Source organism: Parus major, chromosome 2 (genome assembly GCF_001522545.3).
Source record: "Parus major isolate Abel chromosome 2, Parus_major1.1, whole genome shotgun sequence".
In the NCBI taxonomy this organism is placed as follows: Eukaryota; Metazoa; Chordata; class Aves; order Passeriformes; family Paridae; genus Parus; species Parus major.
Window position 1 is genome coordinate 50,569,249 of NC_031769.1, and position 21,417 is coordinate 50,590,665.

Consider the following 21,417-nt stretch of genomic DNA (forward strand, 5'->3'; position numbering starts at 1 on the left):
TTATATATTTATAATATATATTAATAATAAATTATTATATATATAGTCCTGACTCTATAATATAAAAGCACAACTAACTCCACAAACTCCACAAGAACTTGGCTGGGTTTTCAAGTGTGGGCAATTAAGGACTTGCCAACCTTATCTGTGGCACAATTCCAACAGTACTGTGCTCCTGCTGGCCTACTATTGCTATAGCCAGGAGATCCAGCCCTGGAAGAACAATCATCAGCAAATTCCATTTGGGCATTTGCCTGCCTCCCAAGATTCTCCAAAGGGTTGTGAGGTTCATGTCCATGTGTTTGTTAATGCAAAGAGCAGGCAGGGATTGGTGACCATCAAGAGTATCTGAAAGACAACAAAGCACAACCTAGGTAGCACTTCAAACAGGAGCAACCTGAAGTGGGTGTTTTCAAACCATGCATTTTACTTTAGAGCTGTTCTCTTCAGGTATGATGAATCATAATTAGAATTTGGAAAGAATATCGACAAAAACACAGATAGAAAAGGGAAGAACAGTTTACTGGCCTTGCCTTAGCAGAGAACTTGCTGGAGAAATGCACATTTTCATTGCACTTGCTATGCCATTTATTAATATTGCAGCATAGGATGGTACAACTGTAATCATTTGTGACTTCAATAATTTATATCAATACACAATTCATGAATTCTGTGTTTGCCCATTTAGAGAATGCTACAGCTGAAGAGGATCTACTGACATGTAAGAGATGAGTATTTCTAATCATATCCATGTTCTTTTCAGTTCCCAGGAAGAACAAGACAGCTACAAAATGCAAAGATCCAGGTAATTACTGGCATTAAAACTGCTGCAAAATACATGAATGAACACAGATCATAAAACAAGAAAAAAATTACCCATGAACCTGAGTGTTGAAAACAGTGTATAAACCTTGTATTTTTAGCTCTTGAGTAAACATTGTATTTTTAGCTCGAGCCATCAGAGAGCACAAAACCATCTCTCTTCAAATGAAATCAGCAGCCCACCTTTCTTTTTTTGGATCTTGGTACATAAGTGTGTTTATATATTTGTGTCATGTGAATAAAATACTCAATTATCTCTCTCTCTCTCTCTCTGTCTTTCACAGACTCAGTTTTCAAAGCACAGTATATCAAAATGCCAACACAAAACTTCCTAAGAACTCGCAGCAGTTTTTGGGTAATAGGAATTCTCTGCTGGATATAAAGTGAGACAATCTGATGTCATGACCAGTAGGCATCAACTATCACTTTGAAAATCTGAGTTTTAGGTGTATAGTAGTTCTTAATAACTTTTAGGGATAATGATGTGGGTTGCAAAGCATTTTTTTTCTTCTGGATTTTTTTTTTGTTTTTAGTTTCAAAAATTTGGGATGCTGGGGTGTTTTCTGATGAAAGCCCATTTCTGTGGGCAATTAGATGTAGAAAAAAACTGCTGTAAATGACAAGAAAAAACACAAAAAATAAAAAAAATTAACTCTCCTGCTAAGCTGTCAGTTCATGGAGCCAATTATCCCTAGCAAGCACATAACTGTGTGGGAAAGCAGGGCAGATTCTCCTCTGCTGGCCAGTTATATTTGAAAAGACAATGTGTCATCTGTCATGCTCGATGGCATGAGAGCTTTCTTTTCTGGACATAAAATGTAATCATTGCCAGATGTTGCAACTTGGGCTTGGTTCTAAAATTTATTTATTTATGTTATTTGTCATGAAAAAAATTACTCATCAAGGCAAACATCTTCAGAGGAAAATTGATGACCAGATCAGAAACAATAGTTAAAACAAGATGAAGAGATTAGAGTGGTTTAGATTTCTTTTGAAGAAAGATCAGCTTACATTTTTCTAGCTGTCAAAATTATTGATAGTTTAATTTGTAAGTCTTTTTGTGCCAACCTAATTTTCATTGATGACATGAAAACTTTATGACTCAAAAATTAGATTTCATTTTTATAGGTGATTTCAAAGAGAATTTTTAAATAAAACTTCAAAGCTCCTGCTCAACTGAATAATTCCTGCCTCAAGTTTACTGTTTATAGTCATATGTTTGCATAGACATTGCAGTTTTGACACAATCAGATAATTTGGGCTGCTGTCATTTGAAATTAGCCTATTTCCACAATTACTCTTAAGAGTAGTAAAGATGATAGTCATAAAAACCCACTACCATGCTTATTTTGCAGTCACCAAAAATGCTAGCGCAATAGCACGTCAAAAATTGTCAGAAAATTTTCATACATGTGTAGATTGAACATGTGGTGCTTCATGAGAAATGAAAATATGCTGAATGTGCTTTCAGTTTTCCTTCAAATAGAGAGAAAAAAAGAGCCCCAAGAATTATTTATTGTTTGGATATGAAAAGTGTCATTCAGAAACATGGCAACAATGAGAAATTCTAGCTTTACATATATGTTTTTCATCCAAAAAGCTAAACTTTTCAACTCAATCATCAAGGAAAAAGAATCTAAATAAGTAAAGGATCATCTTCTTGTAGAGAGAAAAAAATGACAGTTGCAATTTTTTGTTTGATACAGGTCTGCTAAAAAAAAATAAAAAATCTTGGTAGTATGTGTTGTTGAGAATCCTGTTTTATAATGCAGACACTGTAAATTACAAAGACATAAACAAAGGGATTCTAGTAATATCCTTATCCAGATGAGGTGTGCTCTCATGTTTAATTATGTCACCAGAAACCTGTGTAATCTATAACTTCCTGTCTTATTTATCTGTCTATTGGGCTATCAAATACTCCCATTTCATTAAGTGTTTGCTCTTTACTGAGAAAATACCGAATATTTTGCATTGCTGTGGGCTTTTTCCAGGGCTCCAGGCTTCAAAGCCTTGTAGCCCCATTTAGTTTCTGCAATTTTACAGTCAATGTTCTCTGTCAACAGCTCTCAAGTTCCCATATCAGGGCCTTTTCACCTGTGAGGAAAAATTTCTGATTAGAAGGCCTTCGTTAGGGGACTATATACTTTTCAGTATATATGTTATTTGTAGGAGCTCTGTAAATATGGCTAGGTGTTTCCTAGAAATCTAAATGTCTCCTTTTTCCCTGTTGCACCTAGCTTGTGCCAACTAACTGGCATCATGAGGCTGTCCCTGCCCTCAAGGGAAAACTTTCTGTCTTGAAAGAAAAAAAGGTTTCTGAGGGCAATTCGGTGTATTTTTCCTCAGGGTATGGTACTTCCCAGAGGCAAGTTCACAATTTAAGCCCTCTGTAGTCAGGGGAGAGAGGTATTTCCAGAGGGCAGATATGAGCCACAGCTAGGCTTCCTTGTCCTCTGGAAATGCCTCTGTTTCTCTTGACTGTAGCAGGAGCCTAAGATGATCAAAGCTACAGCAGAGGCACAGACAAGTGGAGCAACCAAAAGGGTTTAGTTTGGCAGGAGAGCTGCCAGGTGGGGGTGCAGCAGCCTCTGATCAGACTTGTCATGAAGTGATGGGCAGTGAAGTTGTTCTGACTGTTAAAAGAACAGGAAAGAAGAGGAATACACAGTTGGAAATTACTTTTAAAAACATTACTGAACATTAAAAAATGTGACTTGAAGAATAGAACAAATGGGACAAATGCATCCATCCTATGTTCCTACTCCTCAGTCTTCCAGGTCAAAAATTATCAGCCTCTAATTTTTTGTGCAATTTCCTGGTAGCTGGCATTTTCAGAGGAGAAAAATGACAGTTTTTAAGGAAGGAAAAGGAGAGTAGCAAATGAAGAAGATGAACCTGAAAACACGACAGGTTCCAAGAGATATGGAAAGTGAGCAGGGTACAGGAAGATTTGAAAGAGCAGAGGAGAATTGTGATCAAATTAGTTTGATCAAATTTGATGAAGTTAATTAGTTTTTCAAACATGAATATGCATAGGATGCATGGTATGTGTGTGCACATAAGAAGGATAGAATCAAGGAAAATACAAGCTGTCACCTCCCAAGGCAGTATTAGTTGTACATAAACCCTTCTCAGTGAGATAACCTGTTCTTAAAATCTCCTGCTGATGTAGGACCCCCAGTCTTGCCTGGAAGCATATTATGCTGTTTAACCATCACTCTTTGTTCTCCTAACAGCTACTGTAAATCTTACTTGCTGTAGTTTAACTTCATTCATGTCCTATTCATTGTGGAGAAGGAGAAACAGGACATGCTTCTCTGCTATTCTACTGCCTGCTACATATTTGAACAGTTATGGTGTTAACAGTATGGTGTTAATTCTTTTCTCTTGTCTTTACAACCCCCTCTTCTCCAGATATATTTCCTAGGCTTCTGCTATGCCCAGCTGTTTTCCATCTCTATTAACAAATGTGCTCAAAACTGCCCAAAAACCTTCACTCAAGAGCACCTATCTCAGTTTCTGAGTGATCTGAAAATATGTCCCTATGCTGACAGGCAGCGCTTTCATTTGAATGTCTTCTTACTTGTAATAGGAGACCACTGTCTTTAAAATCTACTTTAATACCTATTTTTCCCCATGGTTAAGCCCATAAGGTGCTGCTTTATGGGTGAAATTGGATTGTTCCTAGAAAACTGTATCATATATTTCTTGTCATGTAATTGCCTCAGGTTTGTTTTTTTTTTGTAATTCTGGTTCCAATGTCTTAGTGTCTTTCATTTACATGCACCTTGAGCTCATCAGACAATGTAACAAACTTACTCTCCATTTCATCATTCTTGGTACTTGGGCAAACATTGAAAGAGCCCAGGAAAAAACCCAGTAAGACCCCTTGGCATATCCACATCAATAGCCAGCCACTGAAATAGCCAGTTTCTCTCTGACTATCCTTTTCCAAATACTCTTGTGACCACCTTTGAGTACTTTCATCAGGAAGTAATGATGCATTTAGACATCTTTTTCCAGGATGCCCAGTTCATCCCCAGTTCTCATTTTTGGCTGCACTTCATAATGAATATTGGTATTTGTACAGCTGTCTTCTATCTTCCTGGTTGGCCAATAAGGGCCTGATTATTTTCCAACAACTTTTCTAATTACCCTTGAAGAAGTAATTGCTATCTATTATGTACAGTCCATCTGTCATTATGATAACTGTTCCTCTCTTCATAATATTTCCATGTTGGCTTTAATGGGCAAGCTTTTGTAGACTGGTGAAGATTTCATGAACTCTCTTGTCTCTGCTGTGAGGAACAAAGAACAAATTTCAAAGGTAGGAAGACAGCACTAATGAGTAGAGCTGCTACTCACTCATTATAAAGGTGTCTCTCATAATATGCTCTGAGTCTATGGTTTGTTTGGTTTCCAAAAATCTCTTTACTGATGCATGACATGGAGGAAAACTGGCTTTTCTAGCGTATGTTTTTCCACACAGCCACCTTTATTTGTATGAAAAAGTAGTAAAGAGCTCTCATAAGGCAACTTCATACTCTTCCCTGTGCAAACCCCATGTACCTTTAGACTGCCTCATTTCAGATTGCTGGCTGAAGCAAAATTTTCTACTTGTGATGTTAGCTGGCACATTGTGTGCTCCCACCTTGGAATAAAATAAATTCTCTCAGGAAATATACTGCAAAAATGTTATTGAGAACAGTTTAAAAGAAAAATGCCTGCAAGTGTATTAAAGCATAAATCTTTTGATAGCACCTTATAACAAAGATCTGTTATTCAAGCTGCACAGATTTAAAATCTCAAGTAGGTTTGAAGGGTAGAGTTTGAGGAAATAATGTTCACATATATGCAGCATGGAACATCACCACTAACAATAATTAAAGACCTTATTTCTCCATAGACTAATCAGAACATAACAAATCCTTACAGAAGGTAACACCTTCAAATTTGATACTCCAAAGTGTTAATTAAGCTTAACTAAATTCTTGGGATGTCCTTTGGTTTGGTTTTAGTTGGGTTTTGCCTTTTTTTGTGTTTGAAAGTTTTTGGGCAGGAAGGGGTGGTCTGTTGTTTTGTTGTGGTTGATCTTAATTTTTTTACAGTTTGGTCTTAATTGTTTGCAATCAGGGGTAGGAATCTTCACCCAGAATTGTTTTGTGGCTTTAGGTGAGAAATATGGCTTTAAGTGAGATATATGACTAAAAGAGCTCTGGTGTTGTAATTGTTAATATCCAACTCAATCCATCAACTCAGTCCAACTCATTTCCATCTTTTGAAGTGGTAGCATTGTATTAATATACTTTTTAGTGTCCTGTAGCAATAGAAGTGGTTAAAGTAGATTATTTGCTGAAGCATGGGGAGGTCTTCATCTTAGAGAGCATTTAGGCATTGCTTATTTAGCAAACCATAATTCACCATTTGCACCTATCTCCATTTATGCTCTGCAACAGAATTGACACTCTGGTTAGATGTGCACTTACGACTGAGATGCTGAGAGTGTTTCAGGACTACAAGGGAGTGCCTCATTCTAAATAAGGGATGAGAACTACAGAAAATCATAGTGAAAATACATGCTGAGGCACCAGCTATTTGATAACATATACGTGAGTAATTCTGACTGCTCTTAGGCAGTTCTACTGTCCCTTTCGTAAAATGCATGATTATTATTCCTCATAAGCAGAGACTTTCAGACCTAATAACTCTATTCTGCATGCATTTAAACTAACTTTTATCTGTTTTAGATTTAATTTGTTGATTTATTACTTTGGATATTTTTTTAATTTTTTTTAAACTAATATCAAATAGCAAAGTAACTCCGTATGTTGTTCCAGATGTGTCTTTCTTTTAGTGGTAAATACAATAGTACATAGGTGATTTATTGGTTTTTACAAGGTATTAGAGTCTTTTGCATCTAGAGCATTCACTGGTTTGAAAGATTTTTCATTCAAGATCAGTTGATGCTTAGCACAGGTTTCAGTGTTCACTGTTCTAGACAAGGAAGATGCATTTCGAAGAGAAGTATTGACTGGGGACTTGGGACTTTAGATTGATATGGATGAGGAGATTTGACAGTTTTAAACAAATACCAAATTGCTTTATATTTTCTCACTACTACTATTCTCATGGTAACCAAGAACTCTGACTCATAATGCTGTTCTGATGGCCTTCCCATTATTTTAAATCTCCCACTTTCTACTACTACTTTCTGACTTTTTTCCTTTTCAGATTTACACAGCACTTTATTGACTTCCTTCCCTTTCAAGCACTTGTCTGAATTTTTCTCAAAAGGATTCACTTTTCCAGACATGCCCATTGTCCTGCCTCTTATTGCATCAGAATTTCCCTAGGTTTTGAAAATACTGGGTAAGGAAGTTCCAAGTTTCCTTTCTCTAAGGAAAAAAAAAGGACTTGGCTCATGGAAATACATACAGAAAGCTCTTTTTGAAACTGCTTATTTGATTGTCCTCCTCCTTGGTGAGCAGAAGGGAGGCTTGGTGGTTGCTAACAAAAGAGGTGATATAATATTAAGCATGAAGACCAGGCACAAAAGATTTACAGAGACAAAACAAAGAACTGACAAGTTCTTTACTTATACCATATAGATTGTTATACCAAAAGTTATTCTATGTAGAAACTTTAACAGATGTTTCCTTCTCTTGCTTTTTTTTTTCCCTAAGCTATGAGAATCTTGTCTAAGTCACTTAACAACTGATCAATTCATTGGAATACAGACAAGAACCCGAGTCTCCAGCTGAGTACCCTCGTAGGCAGCTTCAGTGTTATTGCATTACTCAGATCCTCTTCTGAATCAAACTTTGAGCACAGGCTTAAGGGGCCAAATTCTGTTCTGTTGCTGCTGGAAATTTAGGGTTGACTAAATGGAGCTTGTTTTAAATAGTTGCTATGATTTATCACCTGCTTACTACAGAAACAGGTTTTAAAAGATATTGGGAAGAGAATTAATTCCTTTCTGATGGTCTTTGGCAGTGGCATTAGCATTTTTAAGTAAACGCTAATAAAATTAATACATTTAAGCCCACTTTTCATAACCATGTGGATACAACTTGCTGATGAGAAGTTGCGGTGGAAATGATTAAGTGGGAACTGGAAAAATTTGTTTTCATTTGAATGCTGCAATGGTCCAATTTACAAAGCTTAATAGTAGGAGACAAATGAACAGTGACTGTCATTTATTCTCTCAGGAGCAATGGTGGTATGAAGGGCTTTGTCCAAAATAATCAGTATTGGCTATAAGCCAAGAAGAGAGCAACACATGGTGTTTTGTAGATTTTGATAGTAGTATAGCTTCTGATTCTGAAAAGATCTGAAGTGAATGGATGGGATGGAGAGTGGAGGGGGAAAAAGATGTTCTAATACTGTCATTTCAGAAGACAAATAGCCAGATCAGACTTCCTGGTGCATGCATTTTTAAAACACAGTCTTCTGTCTCTTGACTTCACTTTTTTACTTTTTTTTGTTGTTTTTTTTTTTTTTGCTCAGGAGGATTAAACAGTATTTTCCAGCCTTTTCTCTATATGATTCAAACATCTCTGTTCCTGGACTATGTGGGAGATCTGTCCACTGATCATGCCCTGGTCATCTCATTTCAAAGACAGAGGTTAAAGCATGAAAGATTGAGCAAGGATATGAACTGCTTCAATCAATTTCATTTTGTTTTGTGATTAGTTGTCTCTTTATCTTTCTAACCTGCCCATTCACTTTATCTGAAGGCATTAATACTTGGAAGTGGTCTTGAAACTCCCATTAGATAGGCAAAGAAATGTTTCATGGTCCTGCAGTGCCGGTAGAGTTCCTGCTAGATGGTACTGTTAATGCCACTGCTTTGCATACGTCCTGAATTTTCTTCTCAATCAGGCATCCAAAAGGAAAAGTAATAACATGCTGTCAGCTAGAAGGTAGGAAATGAGCACAATGAAATTGGAGGTCTTTGTGAAGGGCTGCAGTTCCGTTGGATTGGCAGCTATTGTATCCATTTTTGTTGGTTGAGGTGGACTAATTTGGAGGTTTGACTTCTTTTTAACTACCAAAAGAGTTTAGTGAAACAAGCATCACATTTATTACATAGTAATCCAGTACAAGAGTTACTGATGCCCTATTATGACAGAGTTCTTTACTTACTGGATTTTATACACTGCAGCCCTCTGAGATCCATCATCAGAGGAAGGGGATTTTCAATCATACTGAGGATCTTAATTTTTGTAACCATTCTAGGAAAGGCTCTGGGTAACTTTTATCCAGCCTGAGGTGCTACACATTAAACAGTCTTGTGAACCCTGGAAGTAATGAATCCAGATTTCCTACTTCATTAAACTTACACTTTACTTCTTATTACTATTGTTCATTTTTCAAGTTAGTTCGTTATATTTGTTATGTCCATCCCCCTACAGGAGTTTTAGATGAAGTTACTGAAGAGATGCTGTGTGTGCAACAGACAGGAAAGGGGAAAAAAAGCATGTTATGAGCTACTTTCTTTGTTTTTAAATCAAAGTCAGTTGTAACAAGAGACAGATTTCCTGAGCATCCCACCCGCTGCACTGCAGAGATAATGTGAATGACAGCCATTATGATATCACCTTGGGGAACAGCTCCAAACAGCCAGTCTTTAAAGGCTGTCTTATCTTCATACTGGCTGATTTATACATTAGTCAATTATATATGGCATAAATTGTAGCCCAGTAAGAATTATTTGGGTGCTTTTAGGACACGGAATATGGCTTTTTGCAATCACTAATAAAAAGCTACAGCTTTATGTCGGCCTGACACATAGGTCTCAGGAATTAACTGGGTTTTCATTGGCCTAGGCTTGTTATAGCTGGTTTAATGCTTGCCAGCATCCACCTAAGTCGATGGGCTTCAGCTGTGAACCCATGGACAGCGAAGGACTGACAGACCCCCTTGTCCCTGTGTACACAACAACAGCCCTTTGCTTAAGTGACCCTGTTGTGCAGCTTTAAAACCTTGGCTGGGAGCTGATGAAGAATAAGATTGGGATGAGAAAATGAACAAAATAGTCCCAAGAAGGTCCAAGGCTGAACAGGAACAAAATCCCACTTTTAAGGTCTTCCCAGCAAGGACTTCAGAATGTTACTTATTCTATGTATGTATTGTATGATGTGACTCCCCACCATCACTGAGATGAGGGAGACAGAAACAGTCAAGCTTAGGACTCAGAGGTAGACCTAAACAGTAAACAAACAGGATTGGTATTAGTCCATTTTGTACATAAAATGTAACTATGCCATCTGTTAAGTTTTTCTGTATTATGACATCATTGTGGATTATTGGACTGCTAAAACAGTAACTGGAGTAAAAATTAATTCTTAGCTCACTAGGCAATGTGTAAAACTTTGCTCATAAGAAGATTTTGATACTAAAAAAAAACCCTAAGAAAAGTAAATTTGATGCATGATATTTTGCTGAACTAACATAGTTGGATTTGCCCCTTGTTCTGATTCTAACAAGCTGAAACAAAACAAAGCTTAGTGCTTCACTCTCTGATTAGCAGAAGCAAGACATTAACCATGTCATTACTCAAGGATAAATTGGTCTGTCCCTTTCTTTGACATACCTTGTCAAAGCTTTCGTTTACTAGATCTCTGCCCTTCAACCCCAAATATTATTCTCCCTTACTTAGTTGAAATACTAAAATTGTAATAATTGTAAATACTTAATAAATCTATTTTTCCCTACTACAAAGGTCAGAAAGTGAGCTGGTCTAGGAGGATTCTCTGGTATCCTCAACATGTGAGCCTCAATTTTCTTTTCTTCATCATGTTCTTTTCTTCATCAACTGGACGAAATCTGTTTCTCTCTCAATATTGATGAAAACTCAGCTGTAAATTCAGAAATTCCTAAGGACTACCAAATTTTCTTTTTCTTACCTTTCCCCATGATTTCATGTGTACAGATCTTCTTTACTTACTTTCTGAAACTTTGAAAATCATTTTTTCTTTGCAGAACACTAAAGCATCATTTTAACCTATCAAAAAATAGCATTGAGGTTGCTTCTTGGTCTTGTGTTCTATGAATAGGGTTTCTGAATAACAACAGAGACTTCTTAAAATGTTTCTGCATGATTCCCTTCATTTGATTTGCTATTGAGGCAACATATTACACTCTGATGGCAAGCTTGTATTCCAGTATATAGGATGCTTTTAAATTACCATAGGCACTGGAGAATGTATGACTTATTATGGCCTTTTTTCCGCCTTTTGGTAGTGTATGTGTTATTTACAGTACTCGCTATATTAACTTCTTCCTCACATCTGCCATGCCATGGTCAAAGTAAATATTTTACATTACAGTATTGTAGTAAAATATATTCCATAGTGAGAATGCTAGATCTTTACTTTCTAGTTTCTACTGAACTGAGGGCTTTTTTGTTTTGTTTAAGTCTTAAATCTTAGAGCATGACTGTTGGAGTAAAATTCACCTCTAATTAAATCTGGCCTACCAGGCTTCTCTCTTTCTTTATAAAATATTCTTGTGTAACCAATTCCTATACTTAAGGCATGCAAATCTACTACATTTTGAAATAAGTTTCTCTAATGATGCATCTGGCAAAAACAAAAACATAATTCACAGCCTGCAACAATTTGTGAATAATTTAACAGCCCCTCAACTTACTCCTTAAAGAAGTATAAGGTCATTTCTCACTTCATAGATTTGCCCCAAAATAAAAAACTGCATATAACTACATGAGAGAAATGGGGTGCAAGGGGACAGAAATCAAAGAACTGCACCTTTTATAATTGTAGCCTGCATTAAAATGATATTGAGCTGAGCCAGGAGTCATATCCCAGATTAAATATCTTTAGGAAAGAATTTTGTTGAGAGTCAGCAATTTCCTCCTCCCCACAAAGAACTTTAGCTTTTCTTGGGATACACCATTTGCAGTGTATAGCCTCAAGTGTAACACAGATTTCTTTGGCTTAGCATCTTAAGTAGGTGATATTTGCAAGAGTATTCCCTTCTCCACTTCTTGCCAAGGCAGGAAATAATATTAATCAGCTTTGCTAAAGTTACTCTGCTCCATTATTTCAGGTAGGAGGGCCCATGGGAAGACAAGGTTAGAACTCAACAGAAGGGAAGGAAAACTTAGGGAGCAGCTAGGAGAAAAAGAAAGGCATGAGGAAACAAATATTAAGTGAAAGGAAAGAATAATAAAGAAAATCCACAAAGTATAGAGATCCTAATCCATAGTTATGTTCAGGTAAAGTATTAATTTTAAGCCTTTAAAAGCTTAAATACTTTGAAGCATCGAGCTGAAAGAATTTCTTAAATGAAAATTTGCGCTAGTTTAAATAAAAAGTGTCAGGTAGCATAACACAACGATAATCAAGTCAGTACAATTTGGTGTTCCAAAATATGCATATTTAAGACCTTGGTTATGTTGTGAATTTATCCCCGTCTAGATAACAGATTTCACAGGTAAAATTAATAATCCAGTATAAACCAGGCAAAAGTACACGTCACATTTTCACAAGGAGGATGTGATAAACTTTAGTTTACAAATGAGCACCTGCTGACATCAACCTACAAGTAAGTTCGCTGGAATTACATTATCCTTAGGTACTTGTGCAGTTGCAAGCTGCCATAGTTTGCTGTTAGGCTTGGTCTTCCCTTCTGACTTCATGGAGGGAGAAAACACCCTTGAGCTATGTGCTAGTAACTTTACCCATGTCTTCCTTTTCCCAGCTGTGCTGTCAACCTTCCGTCTGTCCTTTACGGTTCATAGGCTGAGCCTTGGAACGTGAATAATAATGTTGCTTTAGTGATCTTTAGTGATTATATCCCCATGACTGGGCTGATACATATTGAATCTCAGTTTGAAATATCTTCCTCATTGATGTTTGGATTTCATGGTGAGAAACCTCTTAGCAATGTGCCTGATAAGACTCAAAATATTCCTGCAGTAGTGGCCAGGACACGGCTTGGAACTGTTTGGGCAGGAGCTGCTTCAGCAATGGACACTGGAGTTAATGCATCTGAAATGGCAGGGAGCTTGGAACTAGATGATCTTTGGAGTCCCTTCTGACACAAACTGTTCTATGATTCTGTGAAATGGTGTCAAGCAAATGTGATTGATATTGTGGCATACTGAGCACAATTTCTTAAAGGGGAGGCTAGGAAAAGCCGGGGTTGGACAGGAGTAAAAATGTGCTGCATGTTTCATCAAATGCATGATGCAGCCCAGCTGCAAGTGGTAGTTTGTCTTAAAATGTCTTAAAATACTTGGATGAATTTTCTAAGGTGACAAAGTGCCCAAGGGAAGAATGTAATCAAGTACAGCAAAAATCTCCTAGGGTTCTAATTTGTATTAGGGGCTTGGAAAATCTGAGCTTAAGCCTTAAGTAAATGGCTATCATGGAGTGGTATAAGACTCCCCAACAACTGACTTGGTACGTTTGTTCTACTTTAAACACATTTTCCAGAAATTACTTTGTACATTTGTACACACTATACTATTTTTTATGCATGGAGTAACTTAAAGAACAGAAATACTTTTTTTTTTATTATTTTTTTAAAAATTTTAAGCATTTTTAGGTGAGCATTGTATATATAATGCTTTTGCACCTTCTTAGACTGTATATATTCTTTATTAATATATTTAAGATAGATCCGGGATCACAGACAACAAAACTGACATAGATATTTTATATTTGATGTGCATACCACTTTAAAATTAAGCTTATTAAAGATAATAGAATGATCCATAGGCAGGCCTTCAGCTGCAGACTAAGAGCTGACAGGCTATTTGGTGAACAATTTACTGAGTGCCTCACTCCCCCCTCCTTCTTAACCACGGGCATTTTAAGTTCATTCTATTAACCTTAATAGGTTTGCTTTCAAAGTGTTTTATTTGGAAGATTTAAACCTGAACTCTATCATATGTCAGCCTACAGCTAACTTAAGCAACAAAACTAAAAGAAGATGCATCGTATTTATCTATGTGCATACTTGCATGCATGTCCATGAGTAGCAGCATCTAAAACATGTGAATAAATGACAAACTGAGCCTTGTGTAATGCCCTTCTGCTATGGGTCTCTCATTCTTCCATAGGGTGTCTCAGGATTTTTTTTTTTCCTCTCAATTAAAGAAGAGTTAATAGCAAGCATCTCCAGAAAGGCATGCACTAGTTGAGAAAGGTTGTGCAAATGAGAGAAGAGCTTGTTTTCCTCACAAAAGAACTCCAGTAGGTATATCTGAGGGCTGCCCTCTGTCCCAGCAGGATGTCCTTTTCTGTCCACCTGGGACCCAATGAGAGAATTAGCAAGCGAGTCGTAAAAGATTTAGCCTGTGAGGAAAGGGCAGGCTAAGGCAGCTTTGTTCAGACTGTGGGACAGAATTGCAGCCATTATCTTTTCTCTATTACTGCCTTTTAAACAGCTTGTCAGACAGTGCTGCCACTTTTATGGAAGGTAACAAAGACACTGAAGCAGCTGGGTGCCTCCCATCATTTCCATTCTAGAGATCCCTCTAAGTGGTTCCCCCTCACAATAACACTAGCCCTGACGGATTTAGGTCCTTCCAGGACTCAACATTTCTTTTCCTACTTTGATGACTTAGAACAGTAACTTGGAGAGGTCAATACAGCTGTAAATGCCAATTATCAATGGCCTCACTTCCCATCACCCCGGCAAATCACCACTATGGAGAGTCCCATACAGTCCTTGGCCAAACTCAGCCCAGACAAGGCAGAAGCGACAGCAATGATTAGTGAGCAAGATCTTGCCCCGTTTTTATTCTGAGCCACTATTCACCTTCTGATCTCCACAGCCTTAGGGTCACCTTGATTTTGACTTCGCTGCACGCTCAAATGCCTAATGGTAAATGCTGCCCTTCACACTTTTACAAGACTGCTTCATTCCCATGGGACAGGGATGAGAACCTGTTAGACCACTGTGTGGAGCTACTGCAACTTGCTTTCTACCACTCTGAATGCACTGGACATGGCCAGCGCCCCAGGGCAGTATTCATCACACCCCACACCCAGTCCAAACACACAATATTCATTTCCCAAATGCTGCCTCCTTGGGTCACCTACTGAGAGAGTTGTTTTTAGAAACAGAAGAGTTAACAAGACTCAAGATAAAGACATAAAGAAGCATTTTTTAGTACTGTGAAATGCACCTACAAGAGAAATTAGGCTGTGCAAGAGACAGGGTCCTGAAACTGTGGACTGGGTTCTCCACATTGGTTGTCGCATGCTGAGAGGACAGTAAGAGCTCCTGTACACGTCAGTCAAAATAAGACAATTTTTTCCAGGCAGAATAGAGTGCAGCAAATCATTGGATTTTTTTCCTACTTAACTCTTCTTGTGCTGCCAGGTTACCTTAGCCAAGGCCTCCCAGGAATTCCTTGCCAGGTTAGTAAAACCGTTTGCCTATCATCTCAAGAATCCAGTCTCCTGACCTCATGAAGTCAATATAATCACAGGTAATAACCTGCACCAACTCTGCTTATTGCTGTCCATACTGTCATGGTAGCAGCTGATTTGATGCAAATGTCATTTCTAAAAGTTATCACTTCAAGACACAATCCTCTTTCCAAAGTTTATCTTTCATCCATCTTCATGACAGAATATTGTTGATGATCACAATAAATCTTCTCAATTTGTATAGAATTGATTCTTAAACAATGCCATCTGTTTATTCATTAGTAATACAAATGCATTTGTATTTGTCTGTTGATCTTAGGTTGATTTAAAAGTACGGGTATACCTTATTGTTGCCATTCTACAGATGAGGCAACAAAGGCATAGAATGCTATGAGCTAGATCTCTTTGAAGCTAAGTTAATTCCTAAGCCATTATATACACTAGAGGCTATGGATCCATAGGGTTTGGTTCTGTCTACACATGCCAGTTAGTAGAGAGTGGATTAAATCCTAAGTCTTCAAAATGCAGTGTCCTGCCCGGTGAGCCACAGGATTATTTCACTATTTTCTTCTGCTTTACTCTGTGGCTTAAAATAATTCTTATGTTTTATCTCCAGCCTGCTCTATACCATTTCAGAAACAAATTGCACTTAACATTATATTTTTGTACAGTTCCATAATCTCTTCAGGACTTGAAATGAATGAGAAATTGACTCTATTAACTGTTACAGGACTTGGACTTAATGAGAATGTGTGTCAGATTCTGTCTGTGTTTGCAGTCCTTTTTTTTTTTTTTCCTCTCAATGACTGTACCTTCCAAATTGGTGTTTGAGTTTTGAGAAGGTTGTGAGGACTTAAATTGTTGGCACAGGATAACTGCAAGGATATAATGTCTATAATAAAGCATCCCATTTATCTACTGATGCCTGTGTTTTTTGAATTATCAAGCTCTTAGGGATGTACAGACAACCAGACAGCTGAGTTAGCTAAACATTCTCAACCTTATTATTCTGCATAAATGCTAGAATAGGTACCAGAATGAACCATCCCATCTTGATAGTTTTAACTCTGGATTCCCCTTAGTATAAAGCTAAGCTGTGGGGAGAAGGAGAATATATTCTTAACATTTACATGTTTCATGAATCCTGATTGCCAGCCTTGTACAGACTGTTCTGTCTTAGCAATAAAATTAGAGTAGCTGGAGGAACATATGCCCCCTGCTTTACAAGCAGCTTGTTTTAGACATCACCAAGAGGGACTTCTGGAGGTACCTGGGTAGTTTTGATTCTACATACTTTCCAATCAAAAGGCTTCAGAATGCCAATTAGTGAAATCTCCCATAGCCCTTGAACAGAACCTAAAATACTTTCAGTCAAGCACAGAGTTATGTTTCTCATTTTGGTGAAAAATGGAAGAAGGGAGTGGGCTAAAAATAAAGCATTAAATGATGATGTCTGGCATTACCAGACCTATTTGACTTTCATGTGGGAGAGAGGCATTATGCTGTGAATGCCAGAGACATGTCCTATCATTTTGCTGGACAAAGTCCCCAAATACCTCTAAATCTTTCAGTTTCAATTAGATTAGTCTATCTGAAAGAAGGAAAAGAAATTCTGAAAACAACTAATGCTACTACAAGTTAACCTCAGCAGTGTGTCCGTACCAGGATAGAGAGATTGATCATCCTAAGGAAGAACAGCAAACACTGCAGGCTTTAGCCCTGTTGTGTAAATCCCCTAGCAATATGACTTCCCTTTTCTTTCCTTGCTAAGTCCCAGGAGATGTTATGAATAAATATAAGCTGCTGTCCTCCTAATCACCCTTCAACCCTTCCCACCTGATCAGTTTTAGCAGTGCTGAAGAGCAGCGCCAGTAATGTCATAACTGTGTTCCACAGAAGCTGCCCAACTGACTGCTTCTCAGCATAGTAATCCTAAAGAAGAGAAAGCTTTCTGGAGTCTGCTAAGAATAAGCTTTTATATACATAAATGTATATAGTAATACATATATAAATTGCAGTTTCTCCCTGGGCAGTCCAGTCACCAAGCCTGTACAAAGTTCATGGATAATATCTCAGGTGAGAGGCATGACTGGCTGCTTAGTTACCAGAGGAGGTATAAAAGGTTTGAACACTACCTCAACCTTTCCTGCCTGTCATTGTGAAACTTTCTCTGTCAGACAGCCCCGTCTGTCACTCAGGAACTACATCTGCTTGCCTGTTTATTTTCTCACTTGGGGTTGAGGTCACTTGCCCTCCTTTTAGCTAATCAGAGGAGACAGTAGTAATCAAAGCACAATATCAGTGCTCCAGGGATGTCTTTTTTGAATAGCCTCTCTGTACGCTTTTCTGCAAATCTTGCAAAGTAATGTAGACATGCACAACCAGAGGAAAAGAACAGGGCAAAAGGTTTGGTTTGAGATCCAGCTAGAGGAAAAAAGTATTGCTGAATCTATATGCTACATGGAAAAACAGGTGTAATATTTACTGAGAAATTTCTCATGTGTGACAAGAAAAAAAATCACTAAGTTTATTAAATGGTAGCCTTTCACAGGAAAATTCAATGGATGTTCTAGCACAGATGTAAAGTGCAAAAAAGAGTTGAAAGTGCTTATTTTTTGAAAATGCAAATCAGCTTCCTGACTTCTCAGTGCTCTTAAGGGACTATCCTTAAGACAACGTGCCAGTCTGCCTGGAGTTATTAATTTTGCTCTCTACACTTCCTCTACTCTACTACCTTTGTTAGGCTCTGATAAACAGTATTAAATACCTGTCAGGTTCTGCCTTCAAAATCAGTGCATTATAGCATCTACTAAAGTTATTCCTGTGGAGCTGATTCTAAAAATAAACTTTATACAGCGGATGAGAGATTTGTATCTGAAGGAAAGAGCAGTGAAAGAACAACTGAGTCCAGGGAAAGGAGTGTCTGCCTTGTTTGTGCTTTGCCTAATTGTGTAGTGGGCTGGCAGTTTGCCTTAGCTTGCAGACCCTAGCTCATCTTGGAAGGATTGAAAGCATACCAGTACCAGCCTGATCTCTCAAGACTGATTTCTCTTTGCAATGCTATTGTGATGAATCATGTATTACTATGATTAGCAGAGAGAGAGGTACAATTACTTTTTTGCAGCCGTGGCTGGTAAAGGATTTCCTGGAAGCCGAGATGTGACAGAGGTGGAAAAAGTGTCTTCTGAGACATGAAGGGAATGGAGAGAAATTGTTGCATGCACAGTTAAAAAAATAAAAAAATAAAAATAAAGTTAATAGGGGAACAGGAGAGCAGGAGCAGAAAGACTTGTAAATGAGCACTACCAGGAACAGGGCCTTGACTGAATTGGACCTTCCCTCTGAGCAAGTACGACTCTTCTCATGCATAAGAGCCTGCTTATCAGCAACTATTTGTAGCAGATGGTACCCCCTCAAGAGCAAATTTTAAAAAAAATAATGACAGAGACACTGAAAGATACTGAAGAAGAAAAATAAGCTATCCTGGAGAAGGTTTAATAATATTACCAGGCAATTGGAAAGTGCCTGTCAAAATTGAAAGGAAGCAGAGTGGAGAAACAAGAGTGGAAGATAATATAATTAAGAGGAGGAGAGCATTGGCCAGCTGCATGGTAGTCCCCACATGGTCTCCATTCTTGGAAAAGACAGCAAGCTGCTTCTTCCTAATGCTGGTTGTTTTTAACCTGCTTGAAGAAGGACACTGAGATGGTAACCAACATCCTAAGAGCCTTTGAAATTCAAGTTCTCCATGGAGAGGAAATAAAATTTTAAATGGCACAAAAATGCAACAAACCATTTTCTATTTCTATGGAGTAAACAGTAATCTTTTGATGTCCTTAATATATTTTCCTTGTTTCCCAATAATCTCACATTTTTTCTCATCACTAAGGCATGAATGCTTCCAGTACTTATAAAAGTCTATCAGTCTTTGTGGATCAAAATTGATTATACAATGTAGTCTCTTACAGGTGGCAGGGCAGCTTATCTGAAAGGTCCAAAGCAAAGGTTTGGTGTTTGCAGCATTAAAACCAAAGTTTGCACCTAACAATCAATGCAGCAACCACAGAATCCCATAATTGTTTGGATTGAAATGGATATTCAAGGTCATCTGGATCATTTCAATTCCCCTTTCATGGGCAGGGAAACTTCTACTAGACCAGGCTGCCCCATCCAGCCTGGCCTTGAACAATCCCAGGGTTGGGGCATCCACAACTTCTCTGGCCAACCTGTTCCAGTGCCTCACCACGCTGACCGTAAAGGGTATCTTCATAATATCCAATCCAAACCTGCCCTCTTTCAGTGTGGAGCCACTCCTCCTTGTCCTAAAAATGTGTCCCAGTCTAGCCCACCACTGAAATCACTTCAATCACGTTGATCTGAGCATGAATCTCAGACTAACAAGGCGGACTGAGGAGTGGACTGACACGCTGGTCCCATTACCCTCCGATCTGACCGGAAACCCTCATTGACAGACAATCATATAATTATGAGGTTGAAAAATACCCCTGCGAGCACCTAGCCCATGCACCTCGCTGACGCTTTTTCCAAGGCCTCTAGCAGGAGACCTTGTCCTGCCGTCTCGTCCCAGCCCGCGGTGCAGGGCACGCCCGAACAGCGGCAGCGCAGCTCCGTGCGGGGCTCCGCGGAGCCTGCCGGCCGCTCCGAGCCGCGCTGCCGGGGCGGGAGGACGGGAGGACGGACGGACGGACGGACTGGACGGAGGGAAGAAGGGGATGAGGAAGACATGGAGGGAGGGACCGGCGCTCCTCTGCTGCCCTCTGCTGCGGGGCCCCGCGCCGCTGCGCTCCCTCCGAGCTCCCGGGAGAGCCGGGACAGCTCCGTGCAGCGAGGAGACGGGAACGGCGCTGGGAACTCCCGGTGCCGGGCGGTGCCCGGCCTGCCCCTGATGGAGCGGATGGAGACGGGCACCTGCAGGGACGAAGGCAGGTCCAGGAGGCGGAAACAACAATACTGCCATATTTGAGGGGTAAAAACTTGTTCCCCTGTGCTCCCAGAGCAAACTTAAATTCCGCAGTGTTATCCATTTTATGCCTGAAGATGATTAACGCCCCAGTTAAGAGTTGTGAACGAGGGTAAACGATATATTTTAACAAGTTTTGTGATGTTATTGAAATGATATTAACTGAAACTTAAGCTGCACCTATGAATGCCGCATCATTCTGGGCGAGCTGGAACGGCACAGGCAGCACCGGCGGGGACAGGCGACCCGGGATGCTGCCAGCCCTCCGCACGGCTTTCCCTGCATCCCAAAGGCGTGGGCACACAGGCGGCATCCAAGGGCATGAGCACTCGTGGCACAGCTTTTATTTCTCTCCGGTTTCGAAGGGCTCTAAGCGATTTGAGGACTTTCACTCTGAGCGAGGTACAGCGCCGAGGGTGCCCGCCGCGAGGCGGCCCTTCCCGGGCTCCCCGAGCACCGCTGTACCGAGAGCGGCGCTGCTCAGGTGCCCGGAGAGGCCGGGAACCCCTTGGCTCGCTCCCGGTCCCCTCCCTGTGCTCCTGCTCACGGCCTCGTCCCTTTCCCTTTCCCTACACAGGCGCTGCCGGGGGCGGGGCCGCCCCTTACCCCGCCCCTCAGCGCAGGCCCCATAGGCCTTCGCCGCTGCCAATCAACGAGCCCCGCCTTTCCCTCCCGCCGCTGAATCCACCGCCGAGCAACGGATTGCGGCGGCCATCGATTCCCTCGGCTTGCCCTGCCACCCCCGTCCCACGCACATCCCGATCCCGGTCCCGATCCCGATCCCGGTCCCTGTCCTGGCCGGGGGATGTAGGAGGACGAGCGGCCGAAGGTACCCAGCCAGCGCCGCCGCCACGTCTCCCGGCGCGGCCGCCTATCGCCTGCAAGGGCGGGCGCAGCCGCCGGCGCGGCCGTGTGGCTGCAGGCGTTCCTCGGGGAGCCCAGGAAGGGGCACGGCTGTTCCCCGCCTGCCCCCCCGCCGCCGGTCCCGCCCGGCTCTCCGTGCCTTTAGCGTGTGCCTGCCCGTCCCGCGGGGCCATGGAGCGCGCGTTCACGCCGCTGGAATGCCTCCTGCCCGCCGGTACGGTACCGCCCGCCCCAGCCGCGCCGGCAGCGAGGGGAGGGGAGGGGAGCAGGGCGGCCGCGCCTCCCGCCCCGGCCCTGCCTCCCGCAGCCCCGCCGAGCCCCGCTGCGGAGCCGCCGCGG

General features: G+C 40.4%; 1 protein-coding gene across 5 annotated transcripts in view; it reads left to right on the top strand.

Annotated features, from left to right (window-relative positions):
- Nucleotides 1-20,241: 20,241 nt before the first annotated feature.
- The window catches only part of TPK1 (thiamin pyrophosphokinase 1), a 296,764-nt gene continuing 295,588 nt past the window's right edge, over nucleotides 20,242-21,417 (top strand). For 3 of the 5 annotated variants that reach the window (XM_015619881.2, XM_015619882.2, XM_015619880.2), the window contains exon 1: nucleotides 20,242-21,292. In XM_015619881.2, the coding sequence (XP_015475367.1) occupies nucleotides 20,401-21,292 (892 nt within the window). In that variant the 5' untranslated portion in view covers nucleotides 20,242-20,400. The remainder of the gene's footprint in view (nucleotides 21,293-21,417) is intronic. The other 2 variants (XM_015619879.2, XM_033511979.1) reach the window with 2 other exon arrangements.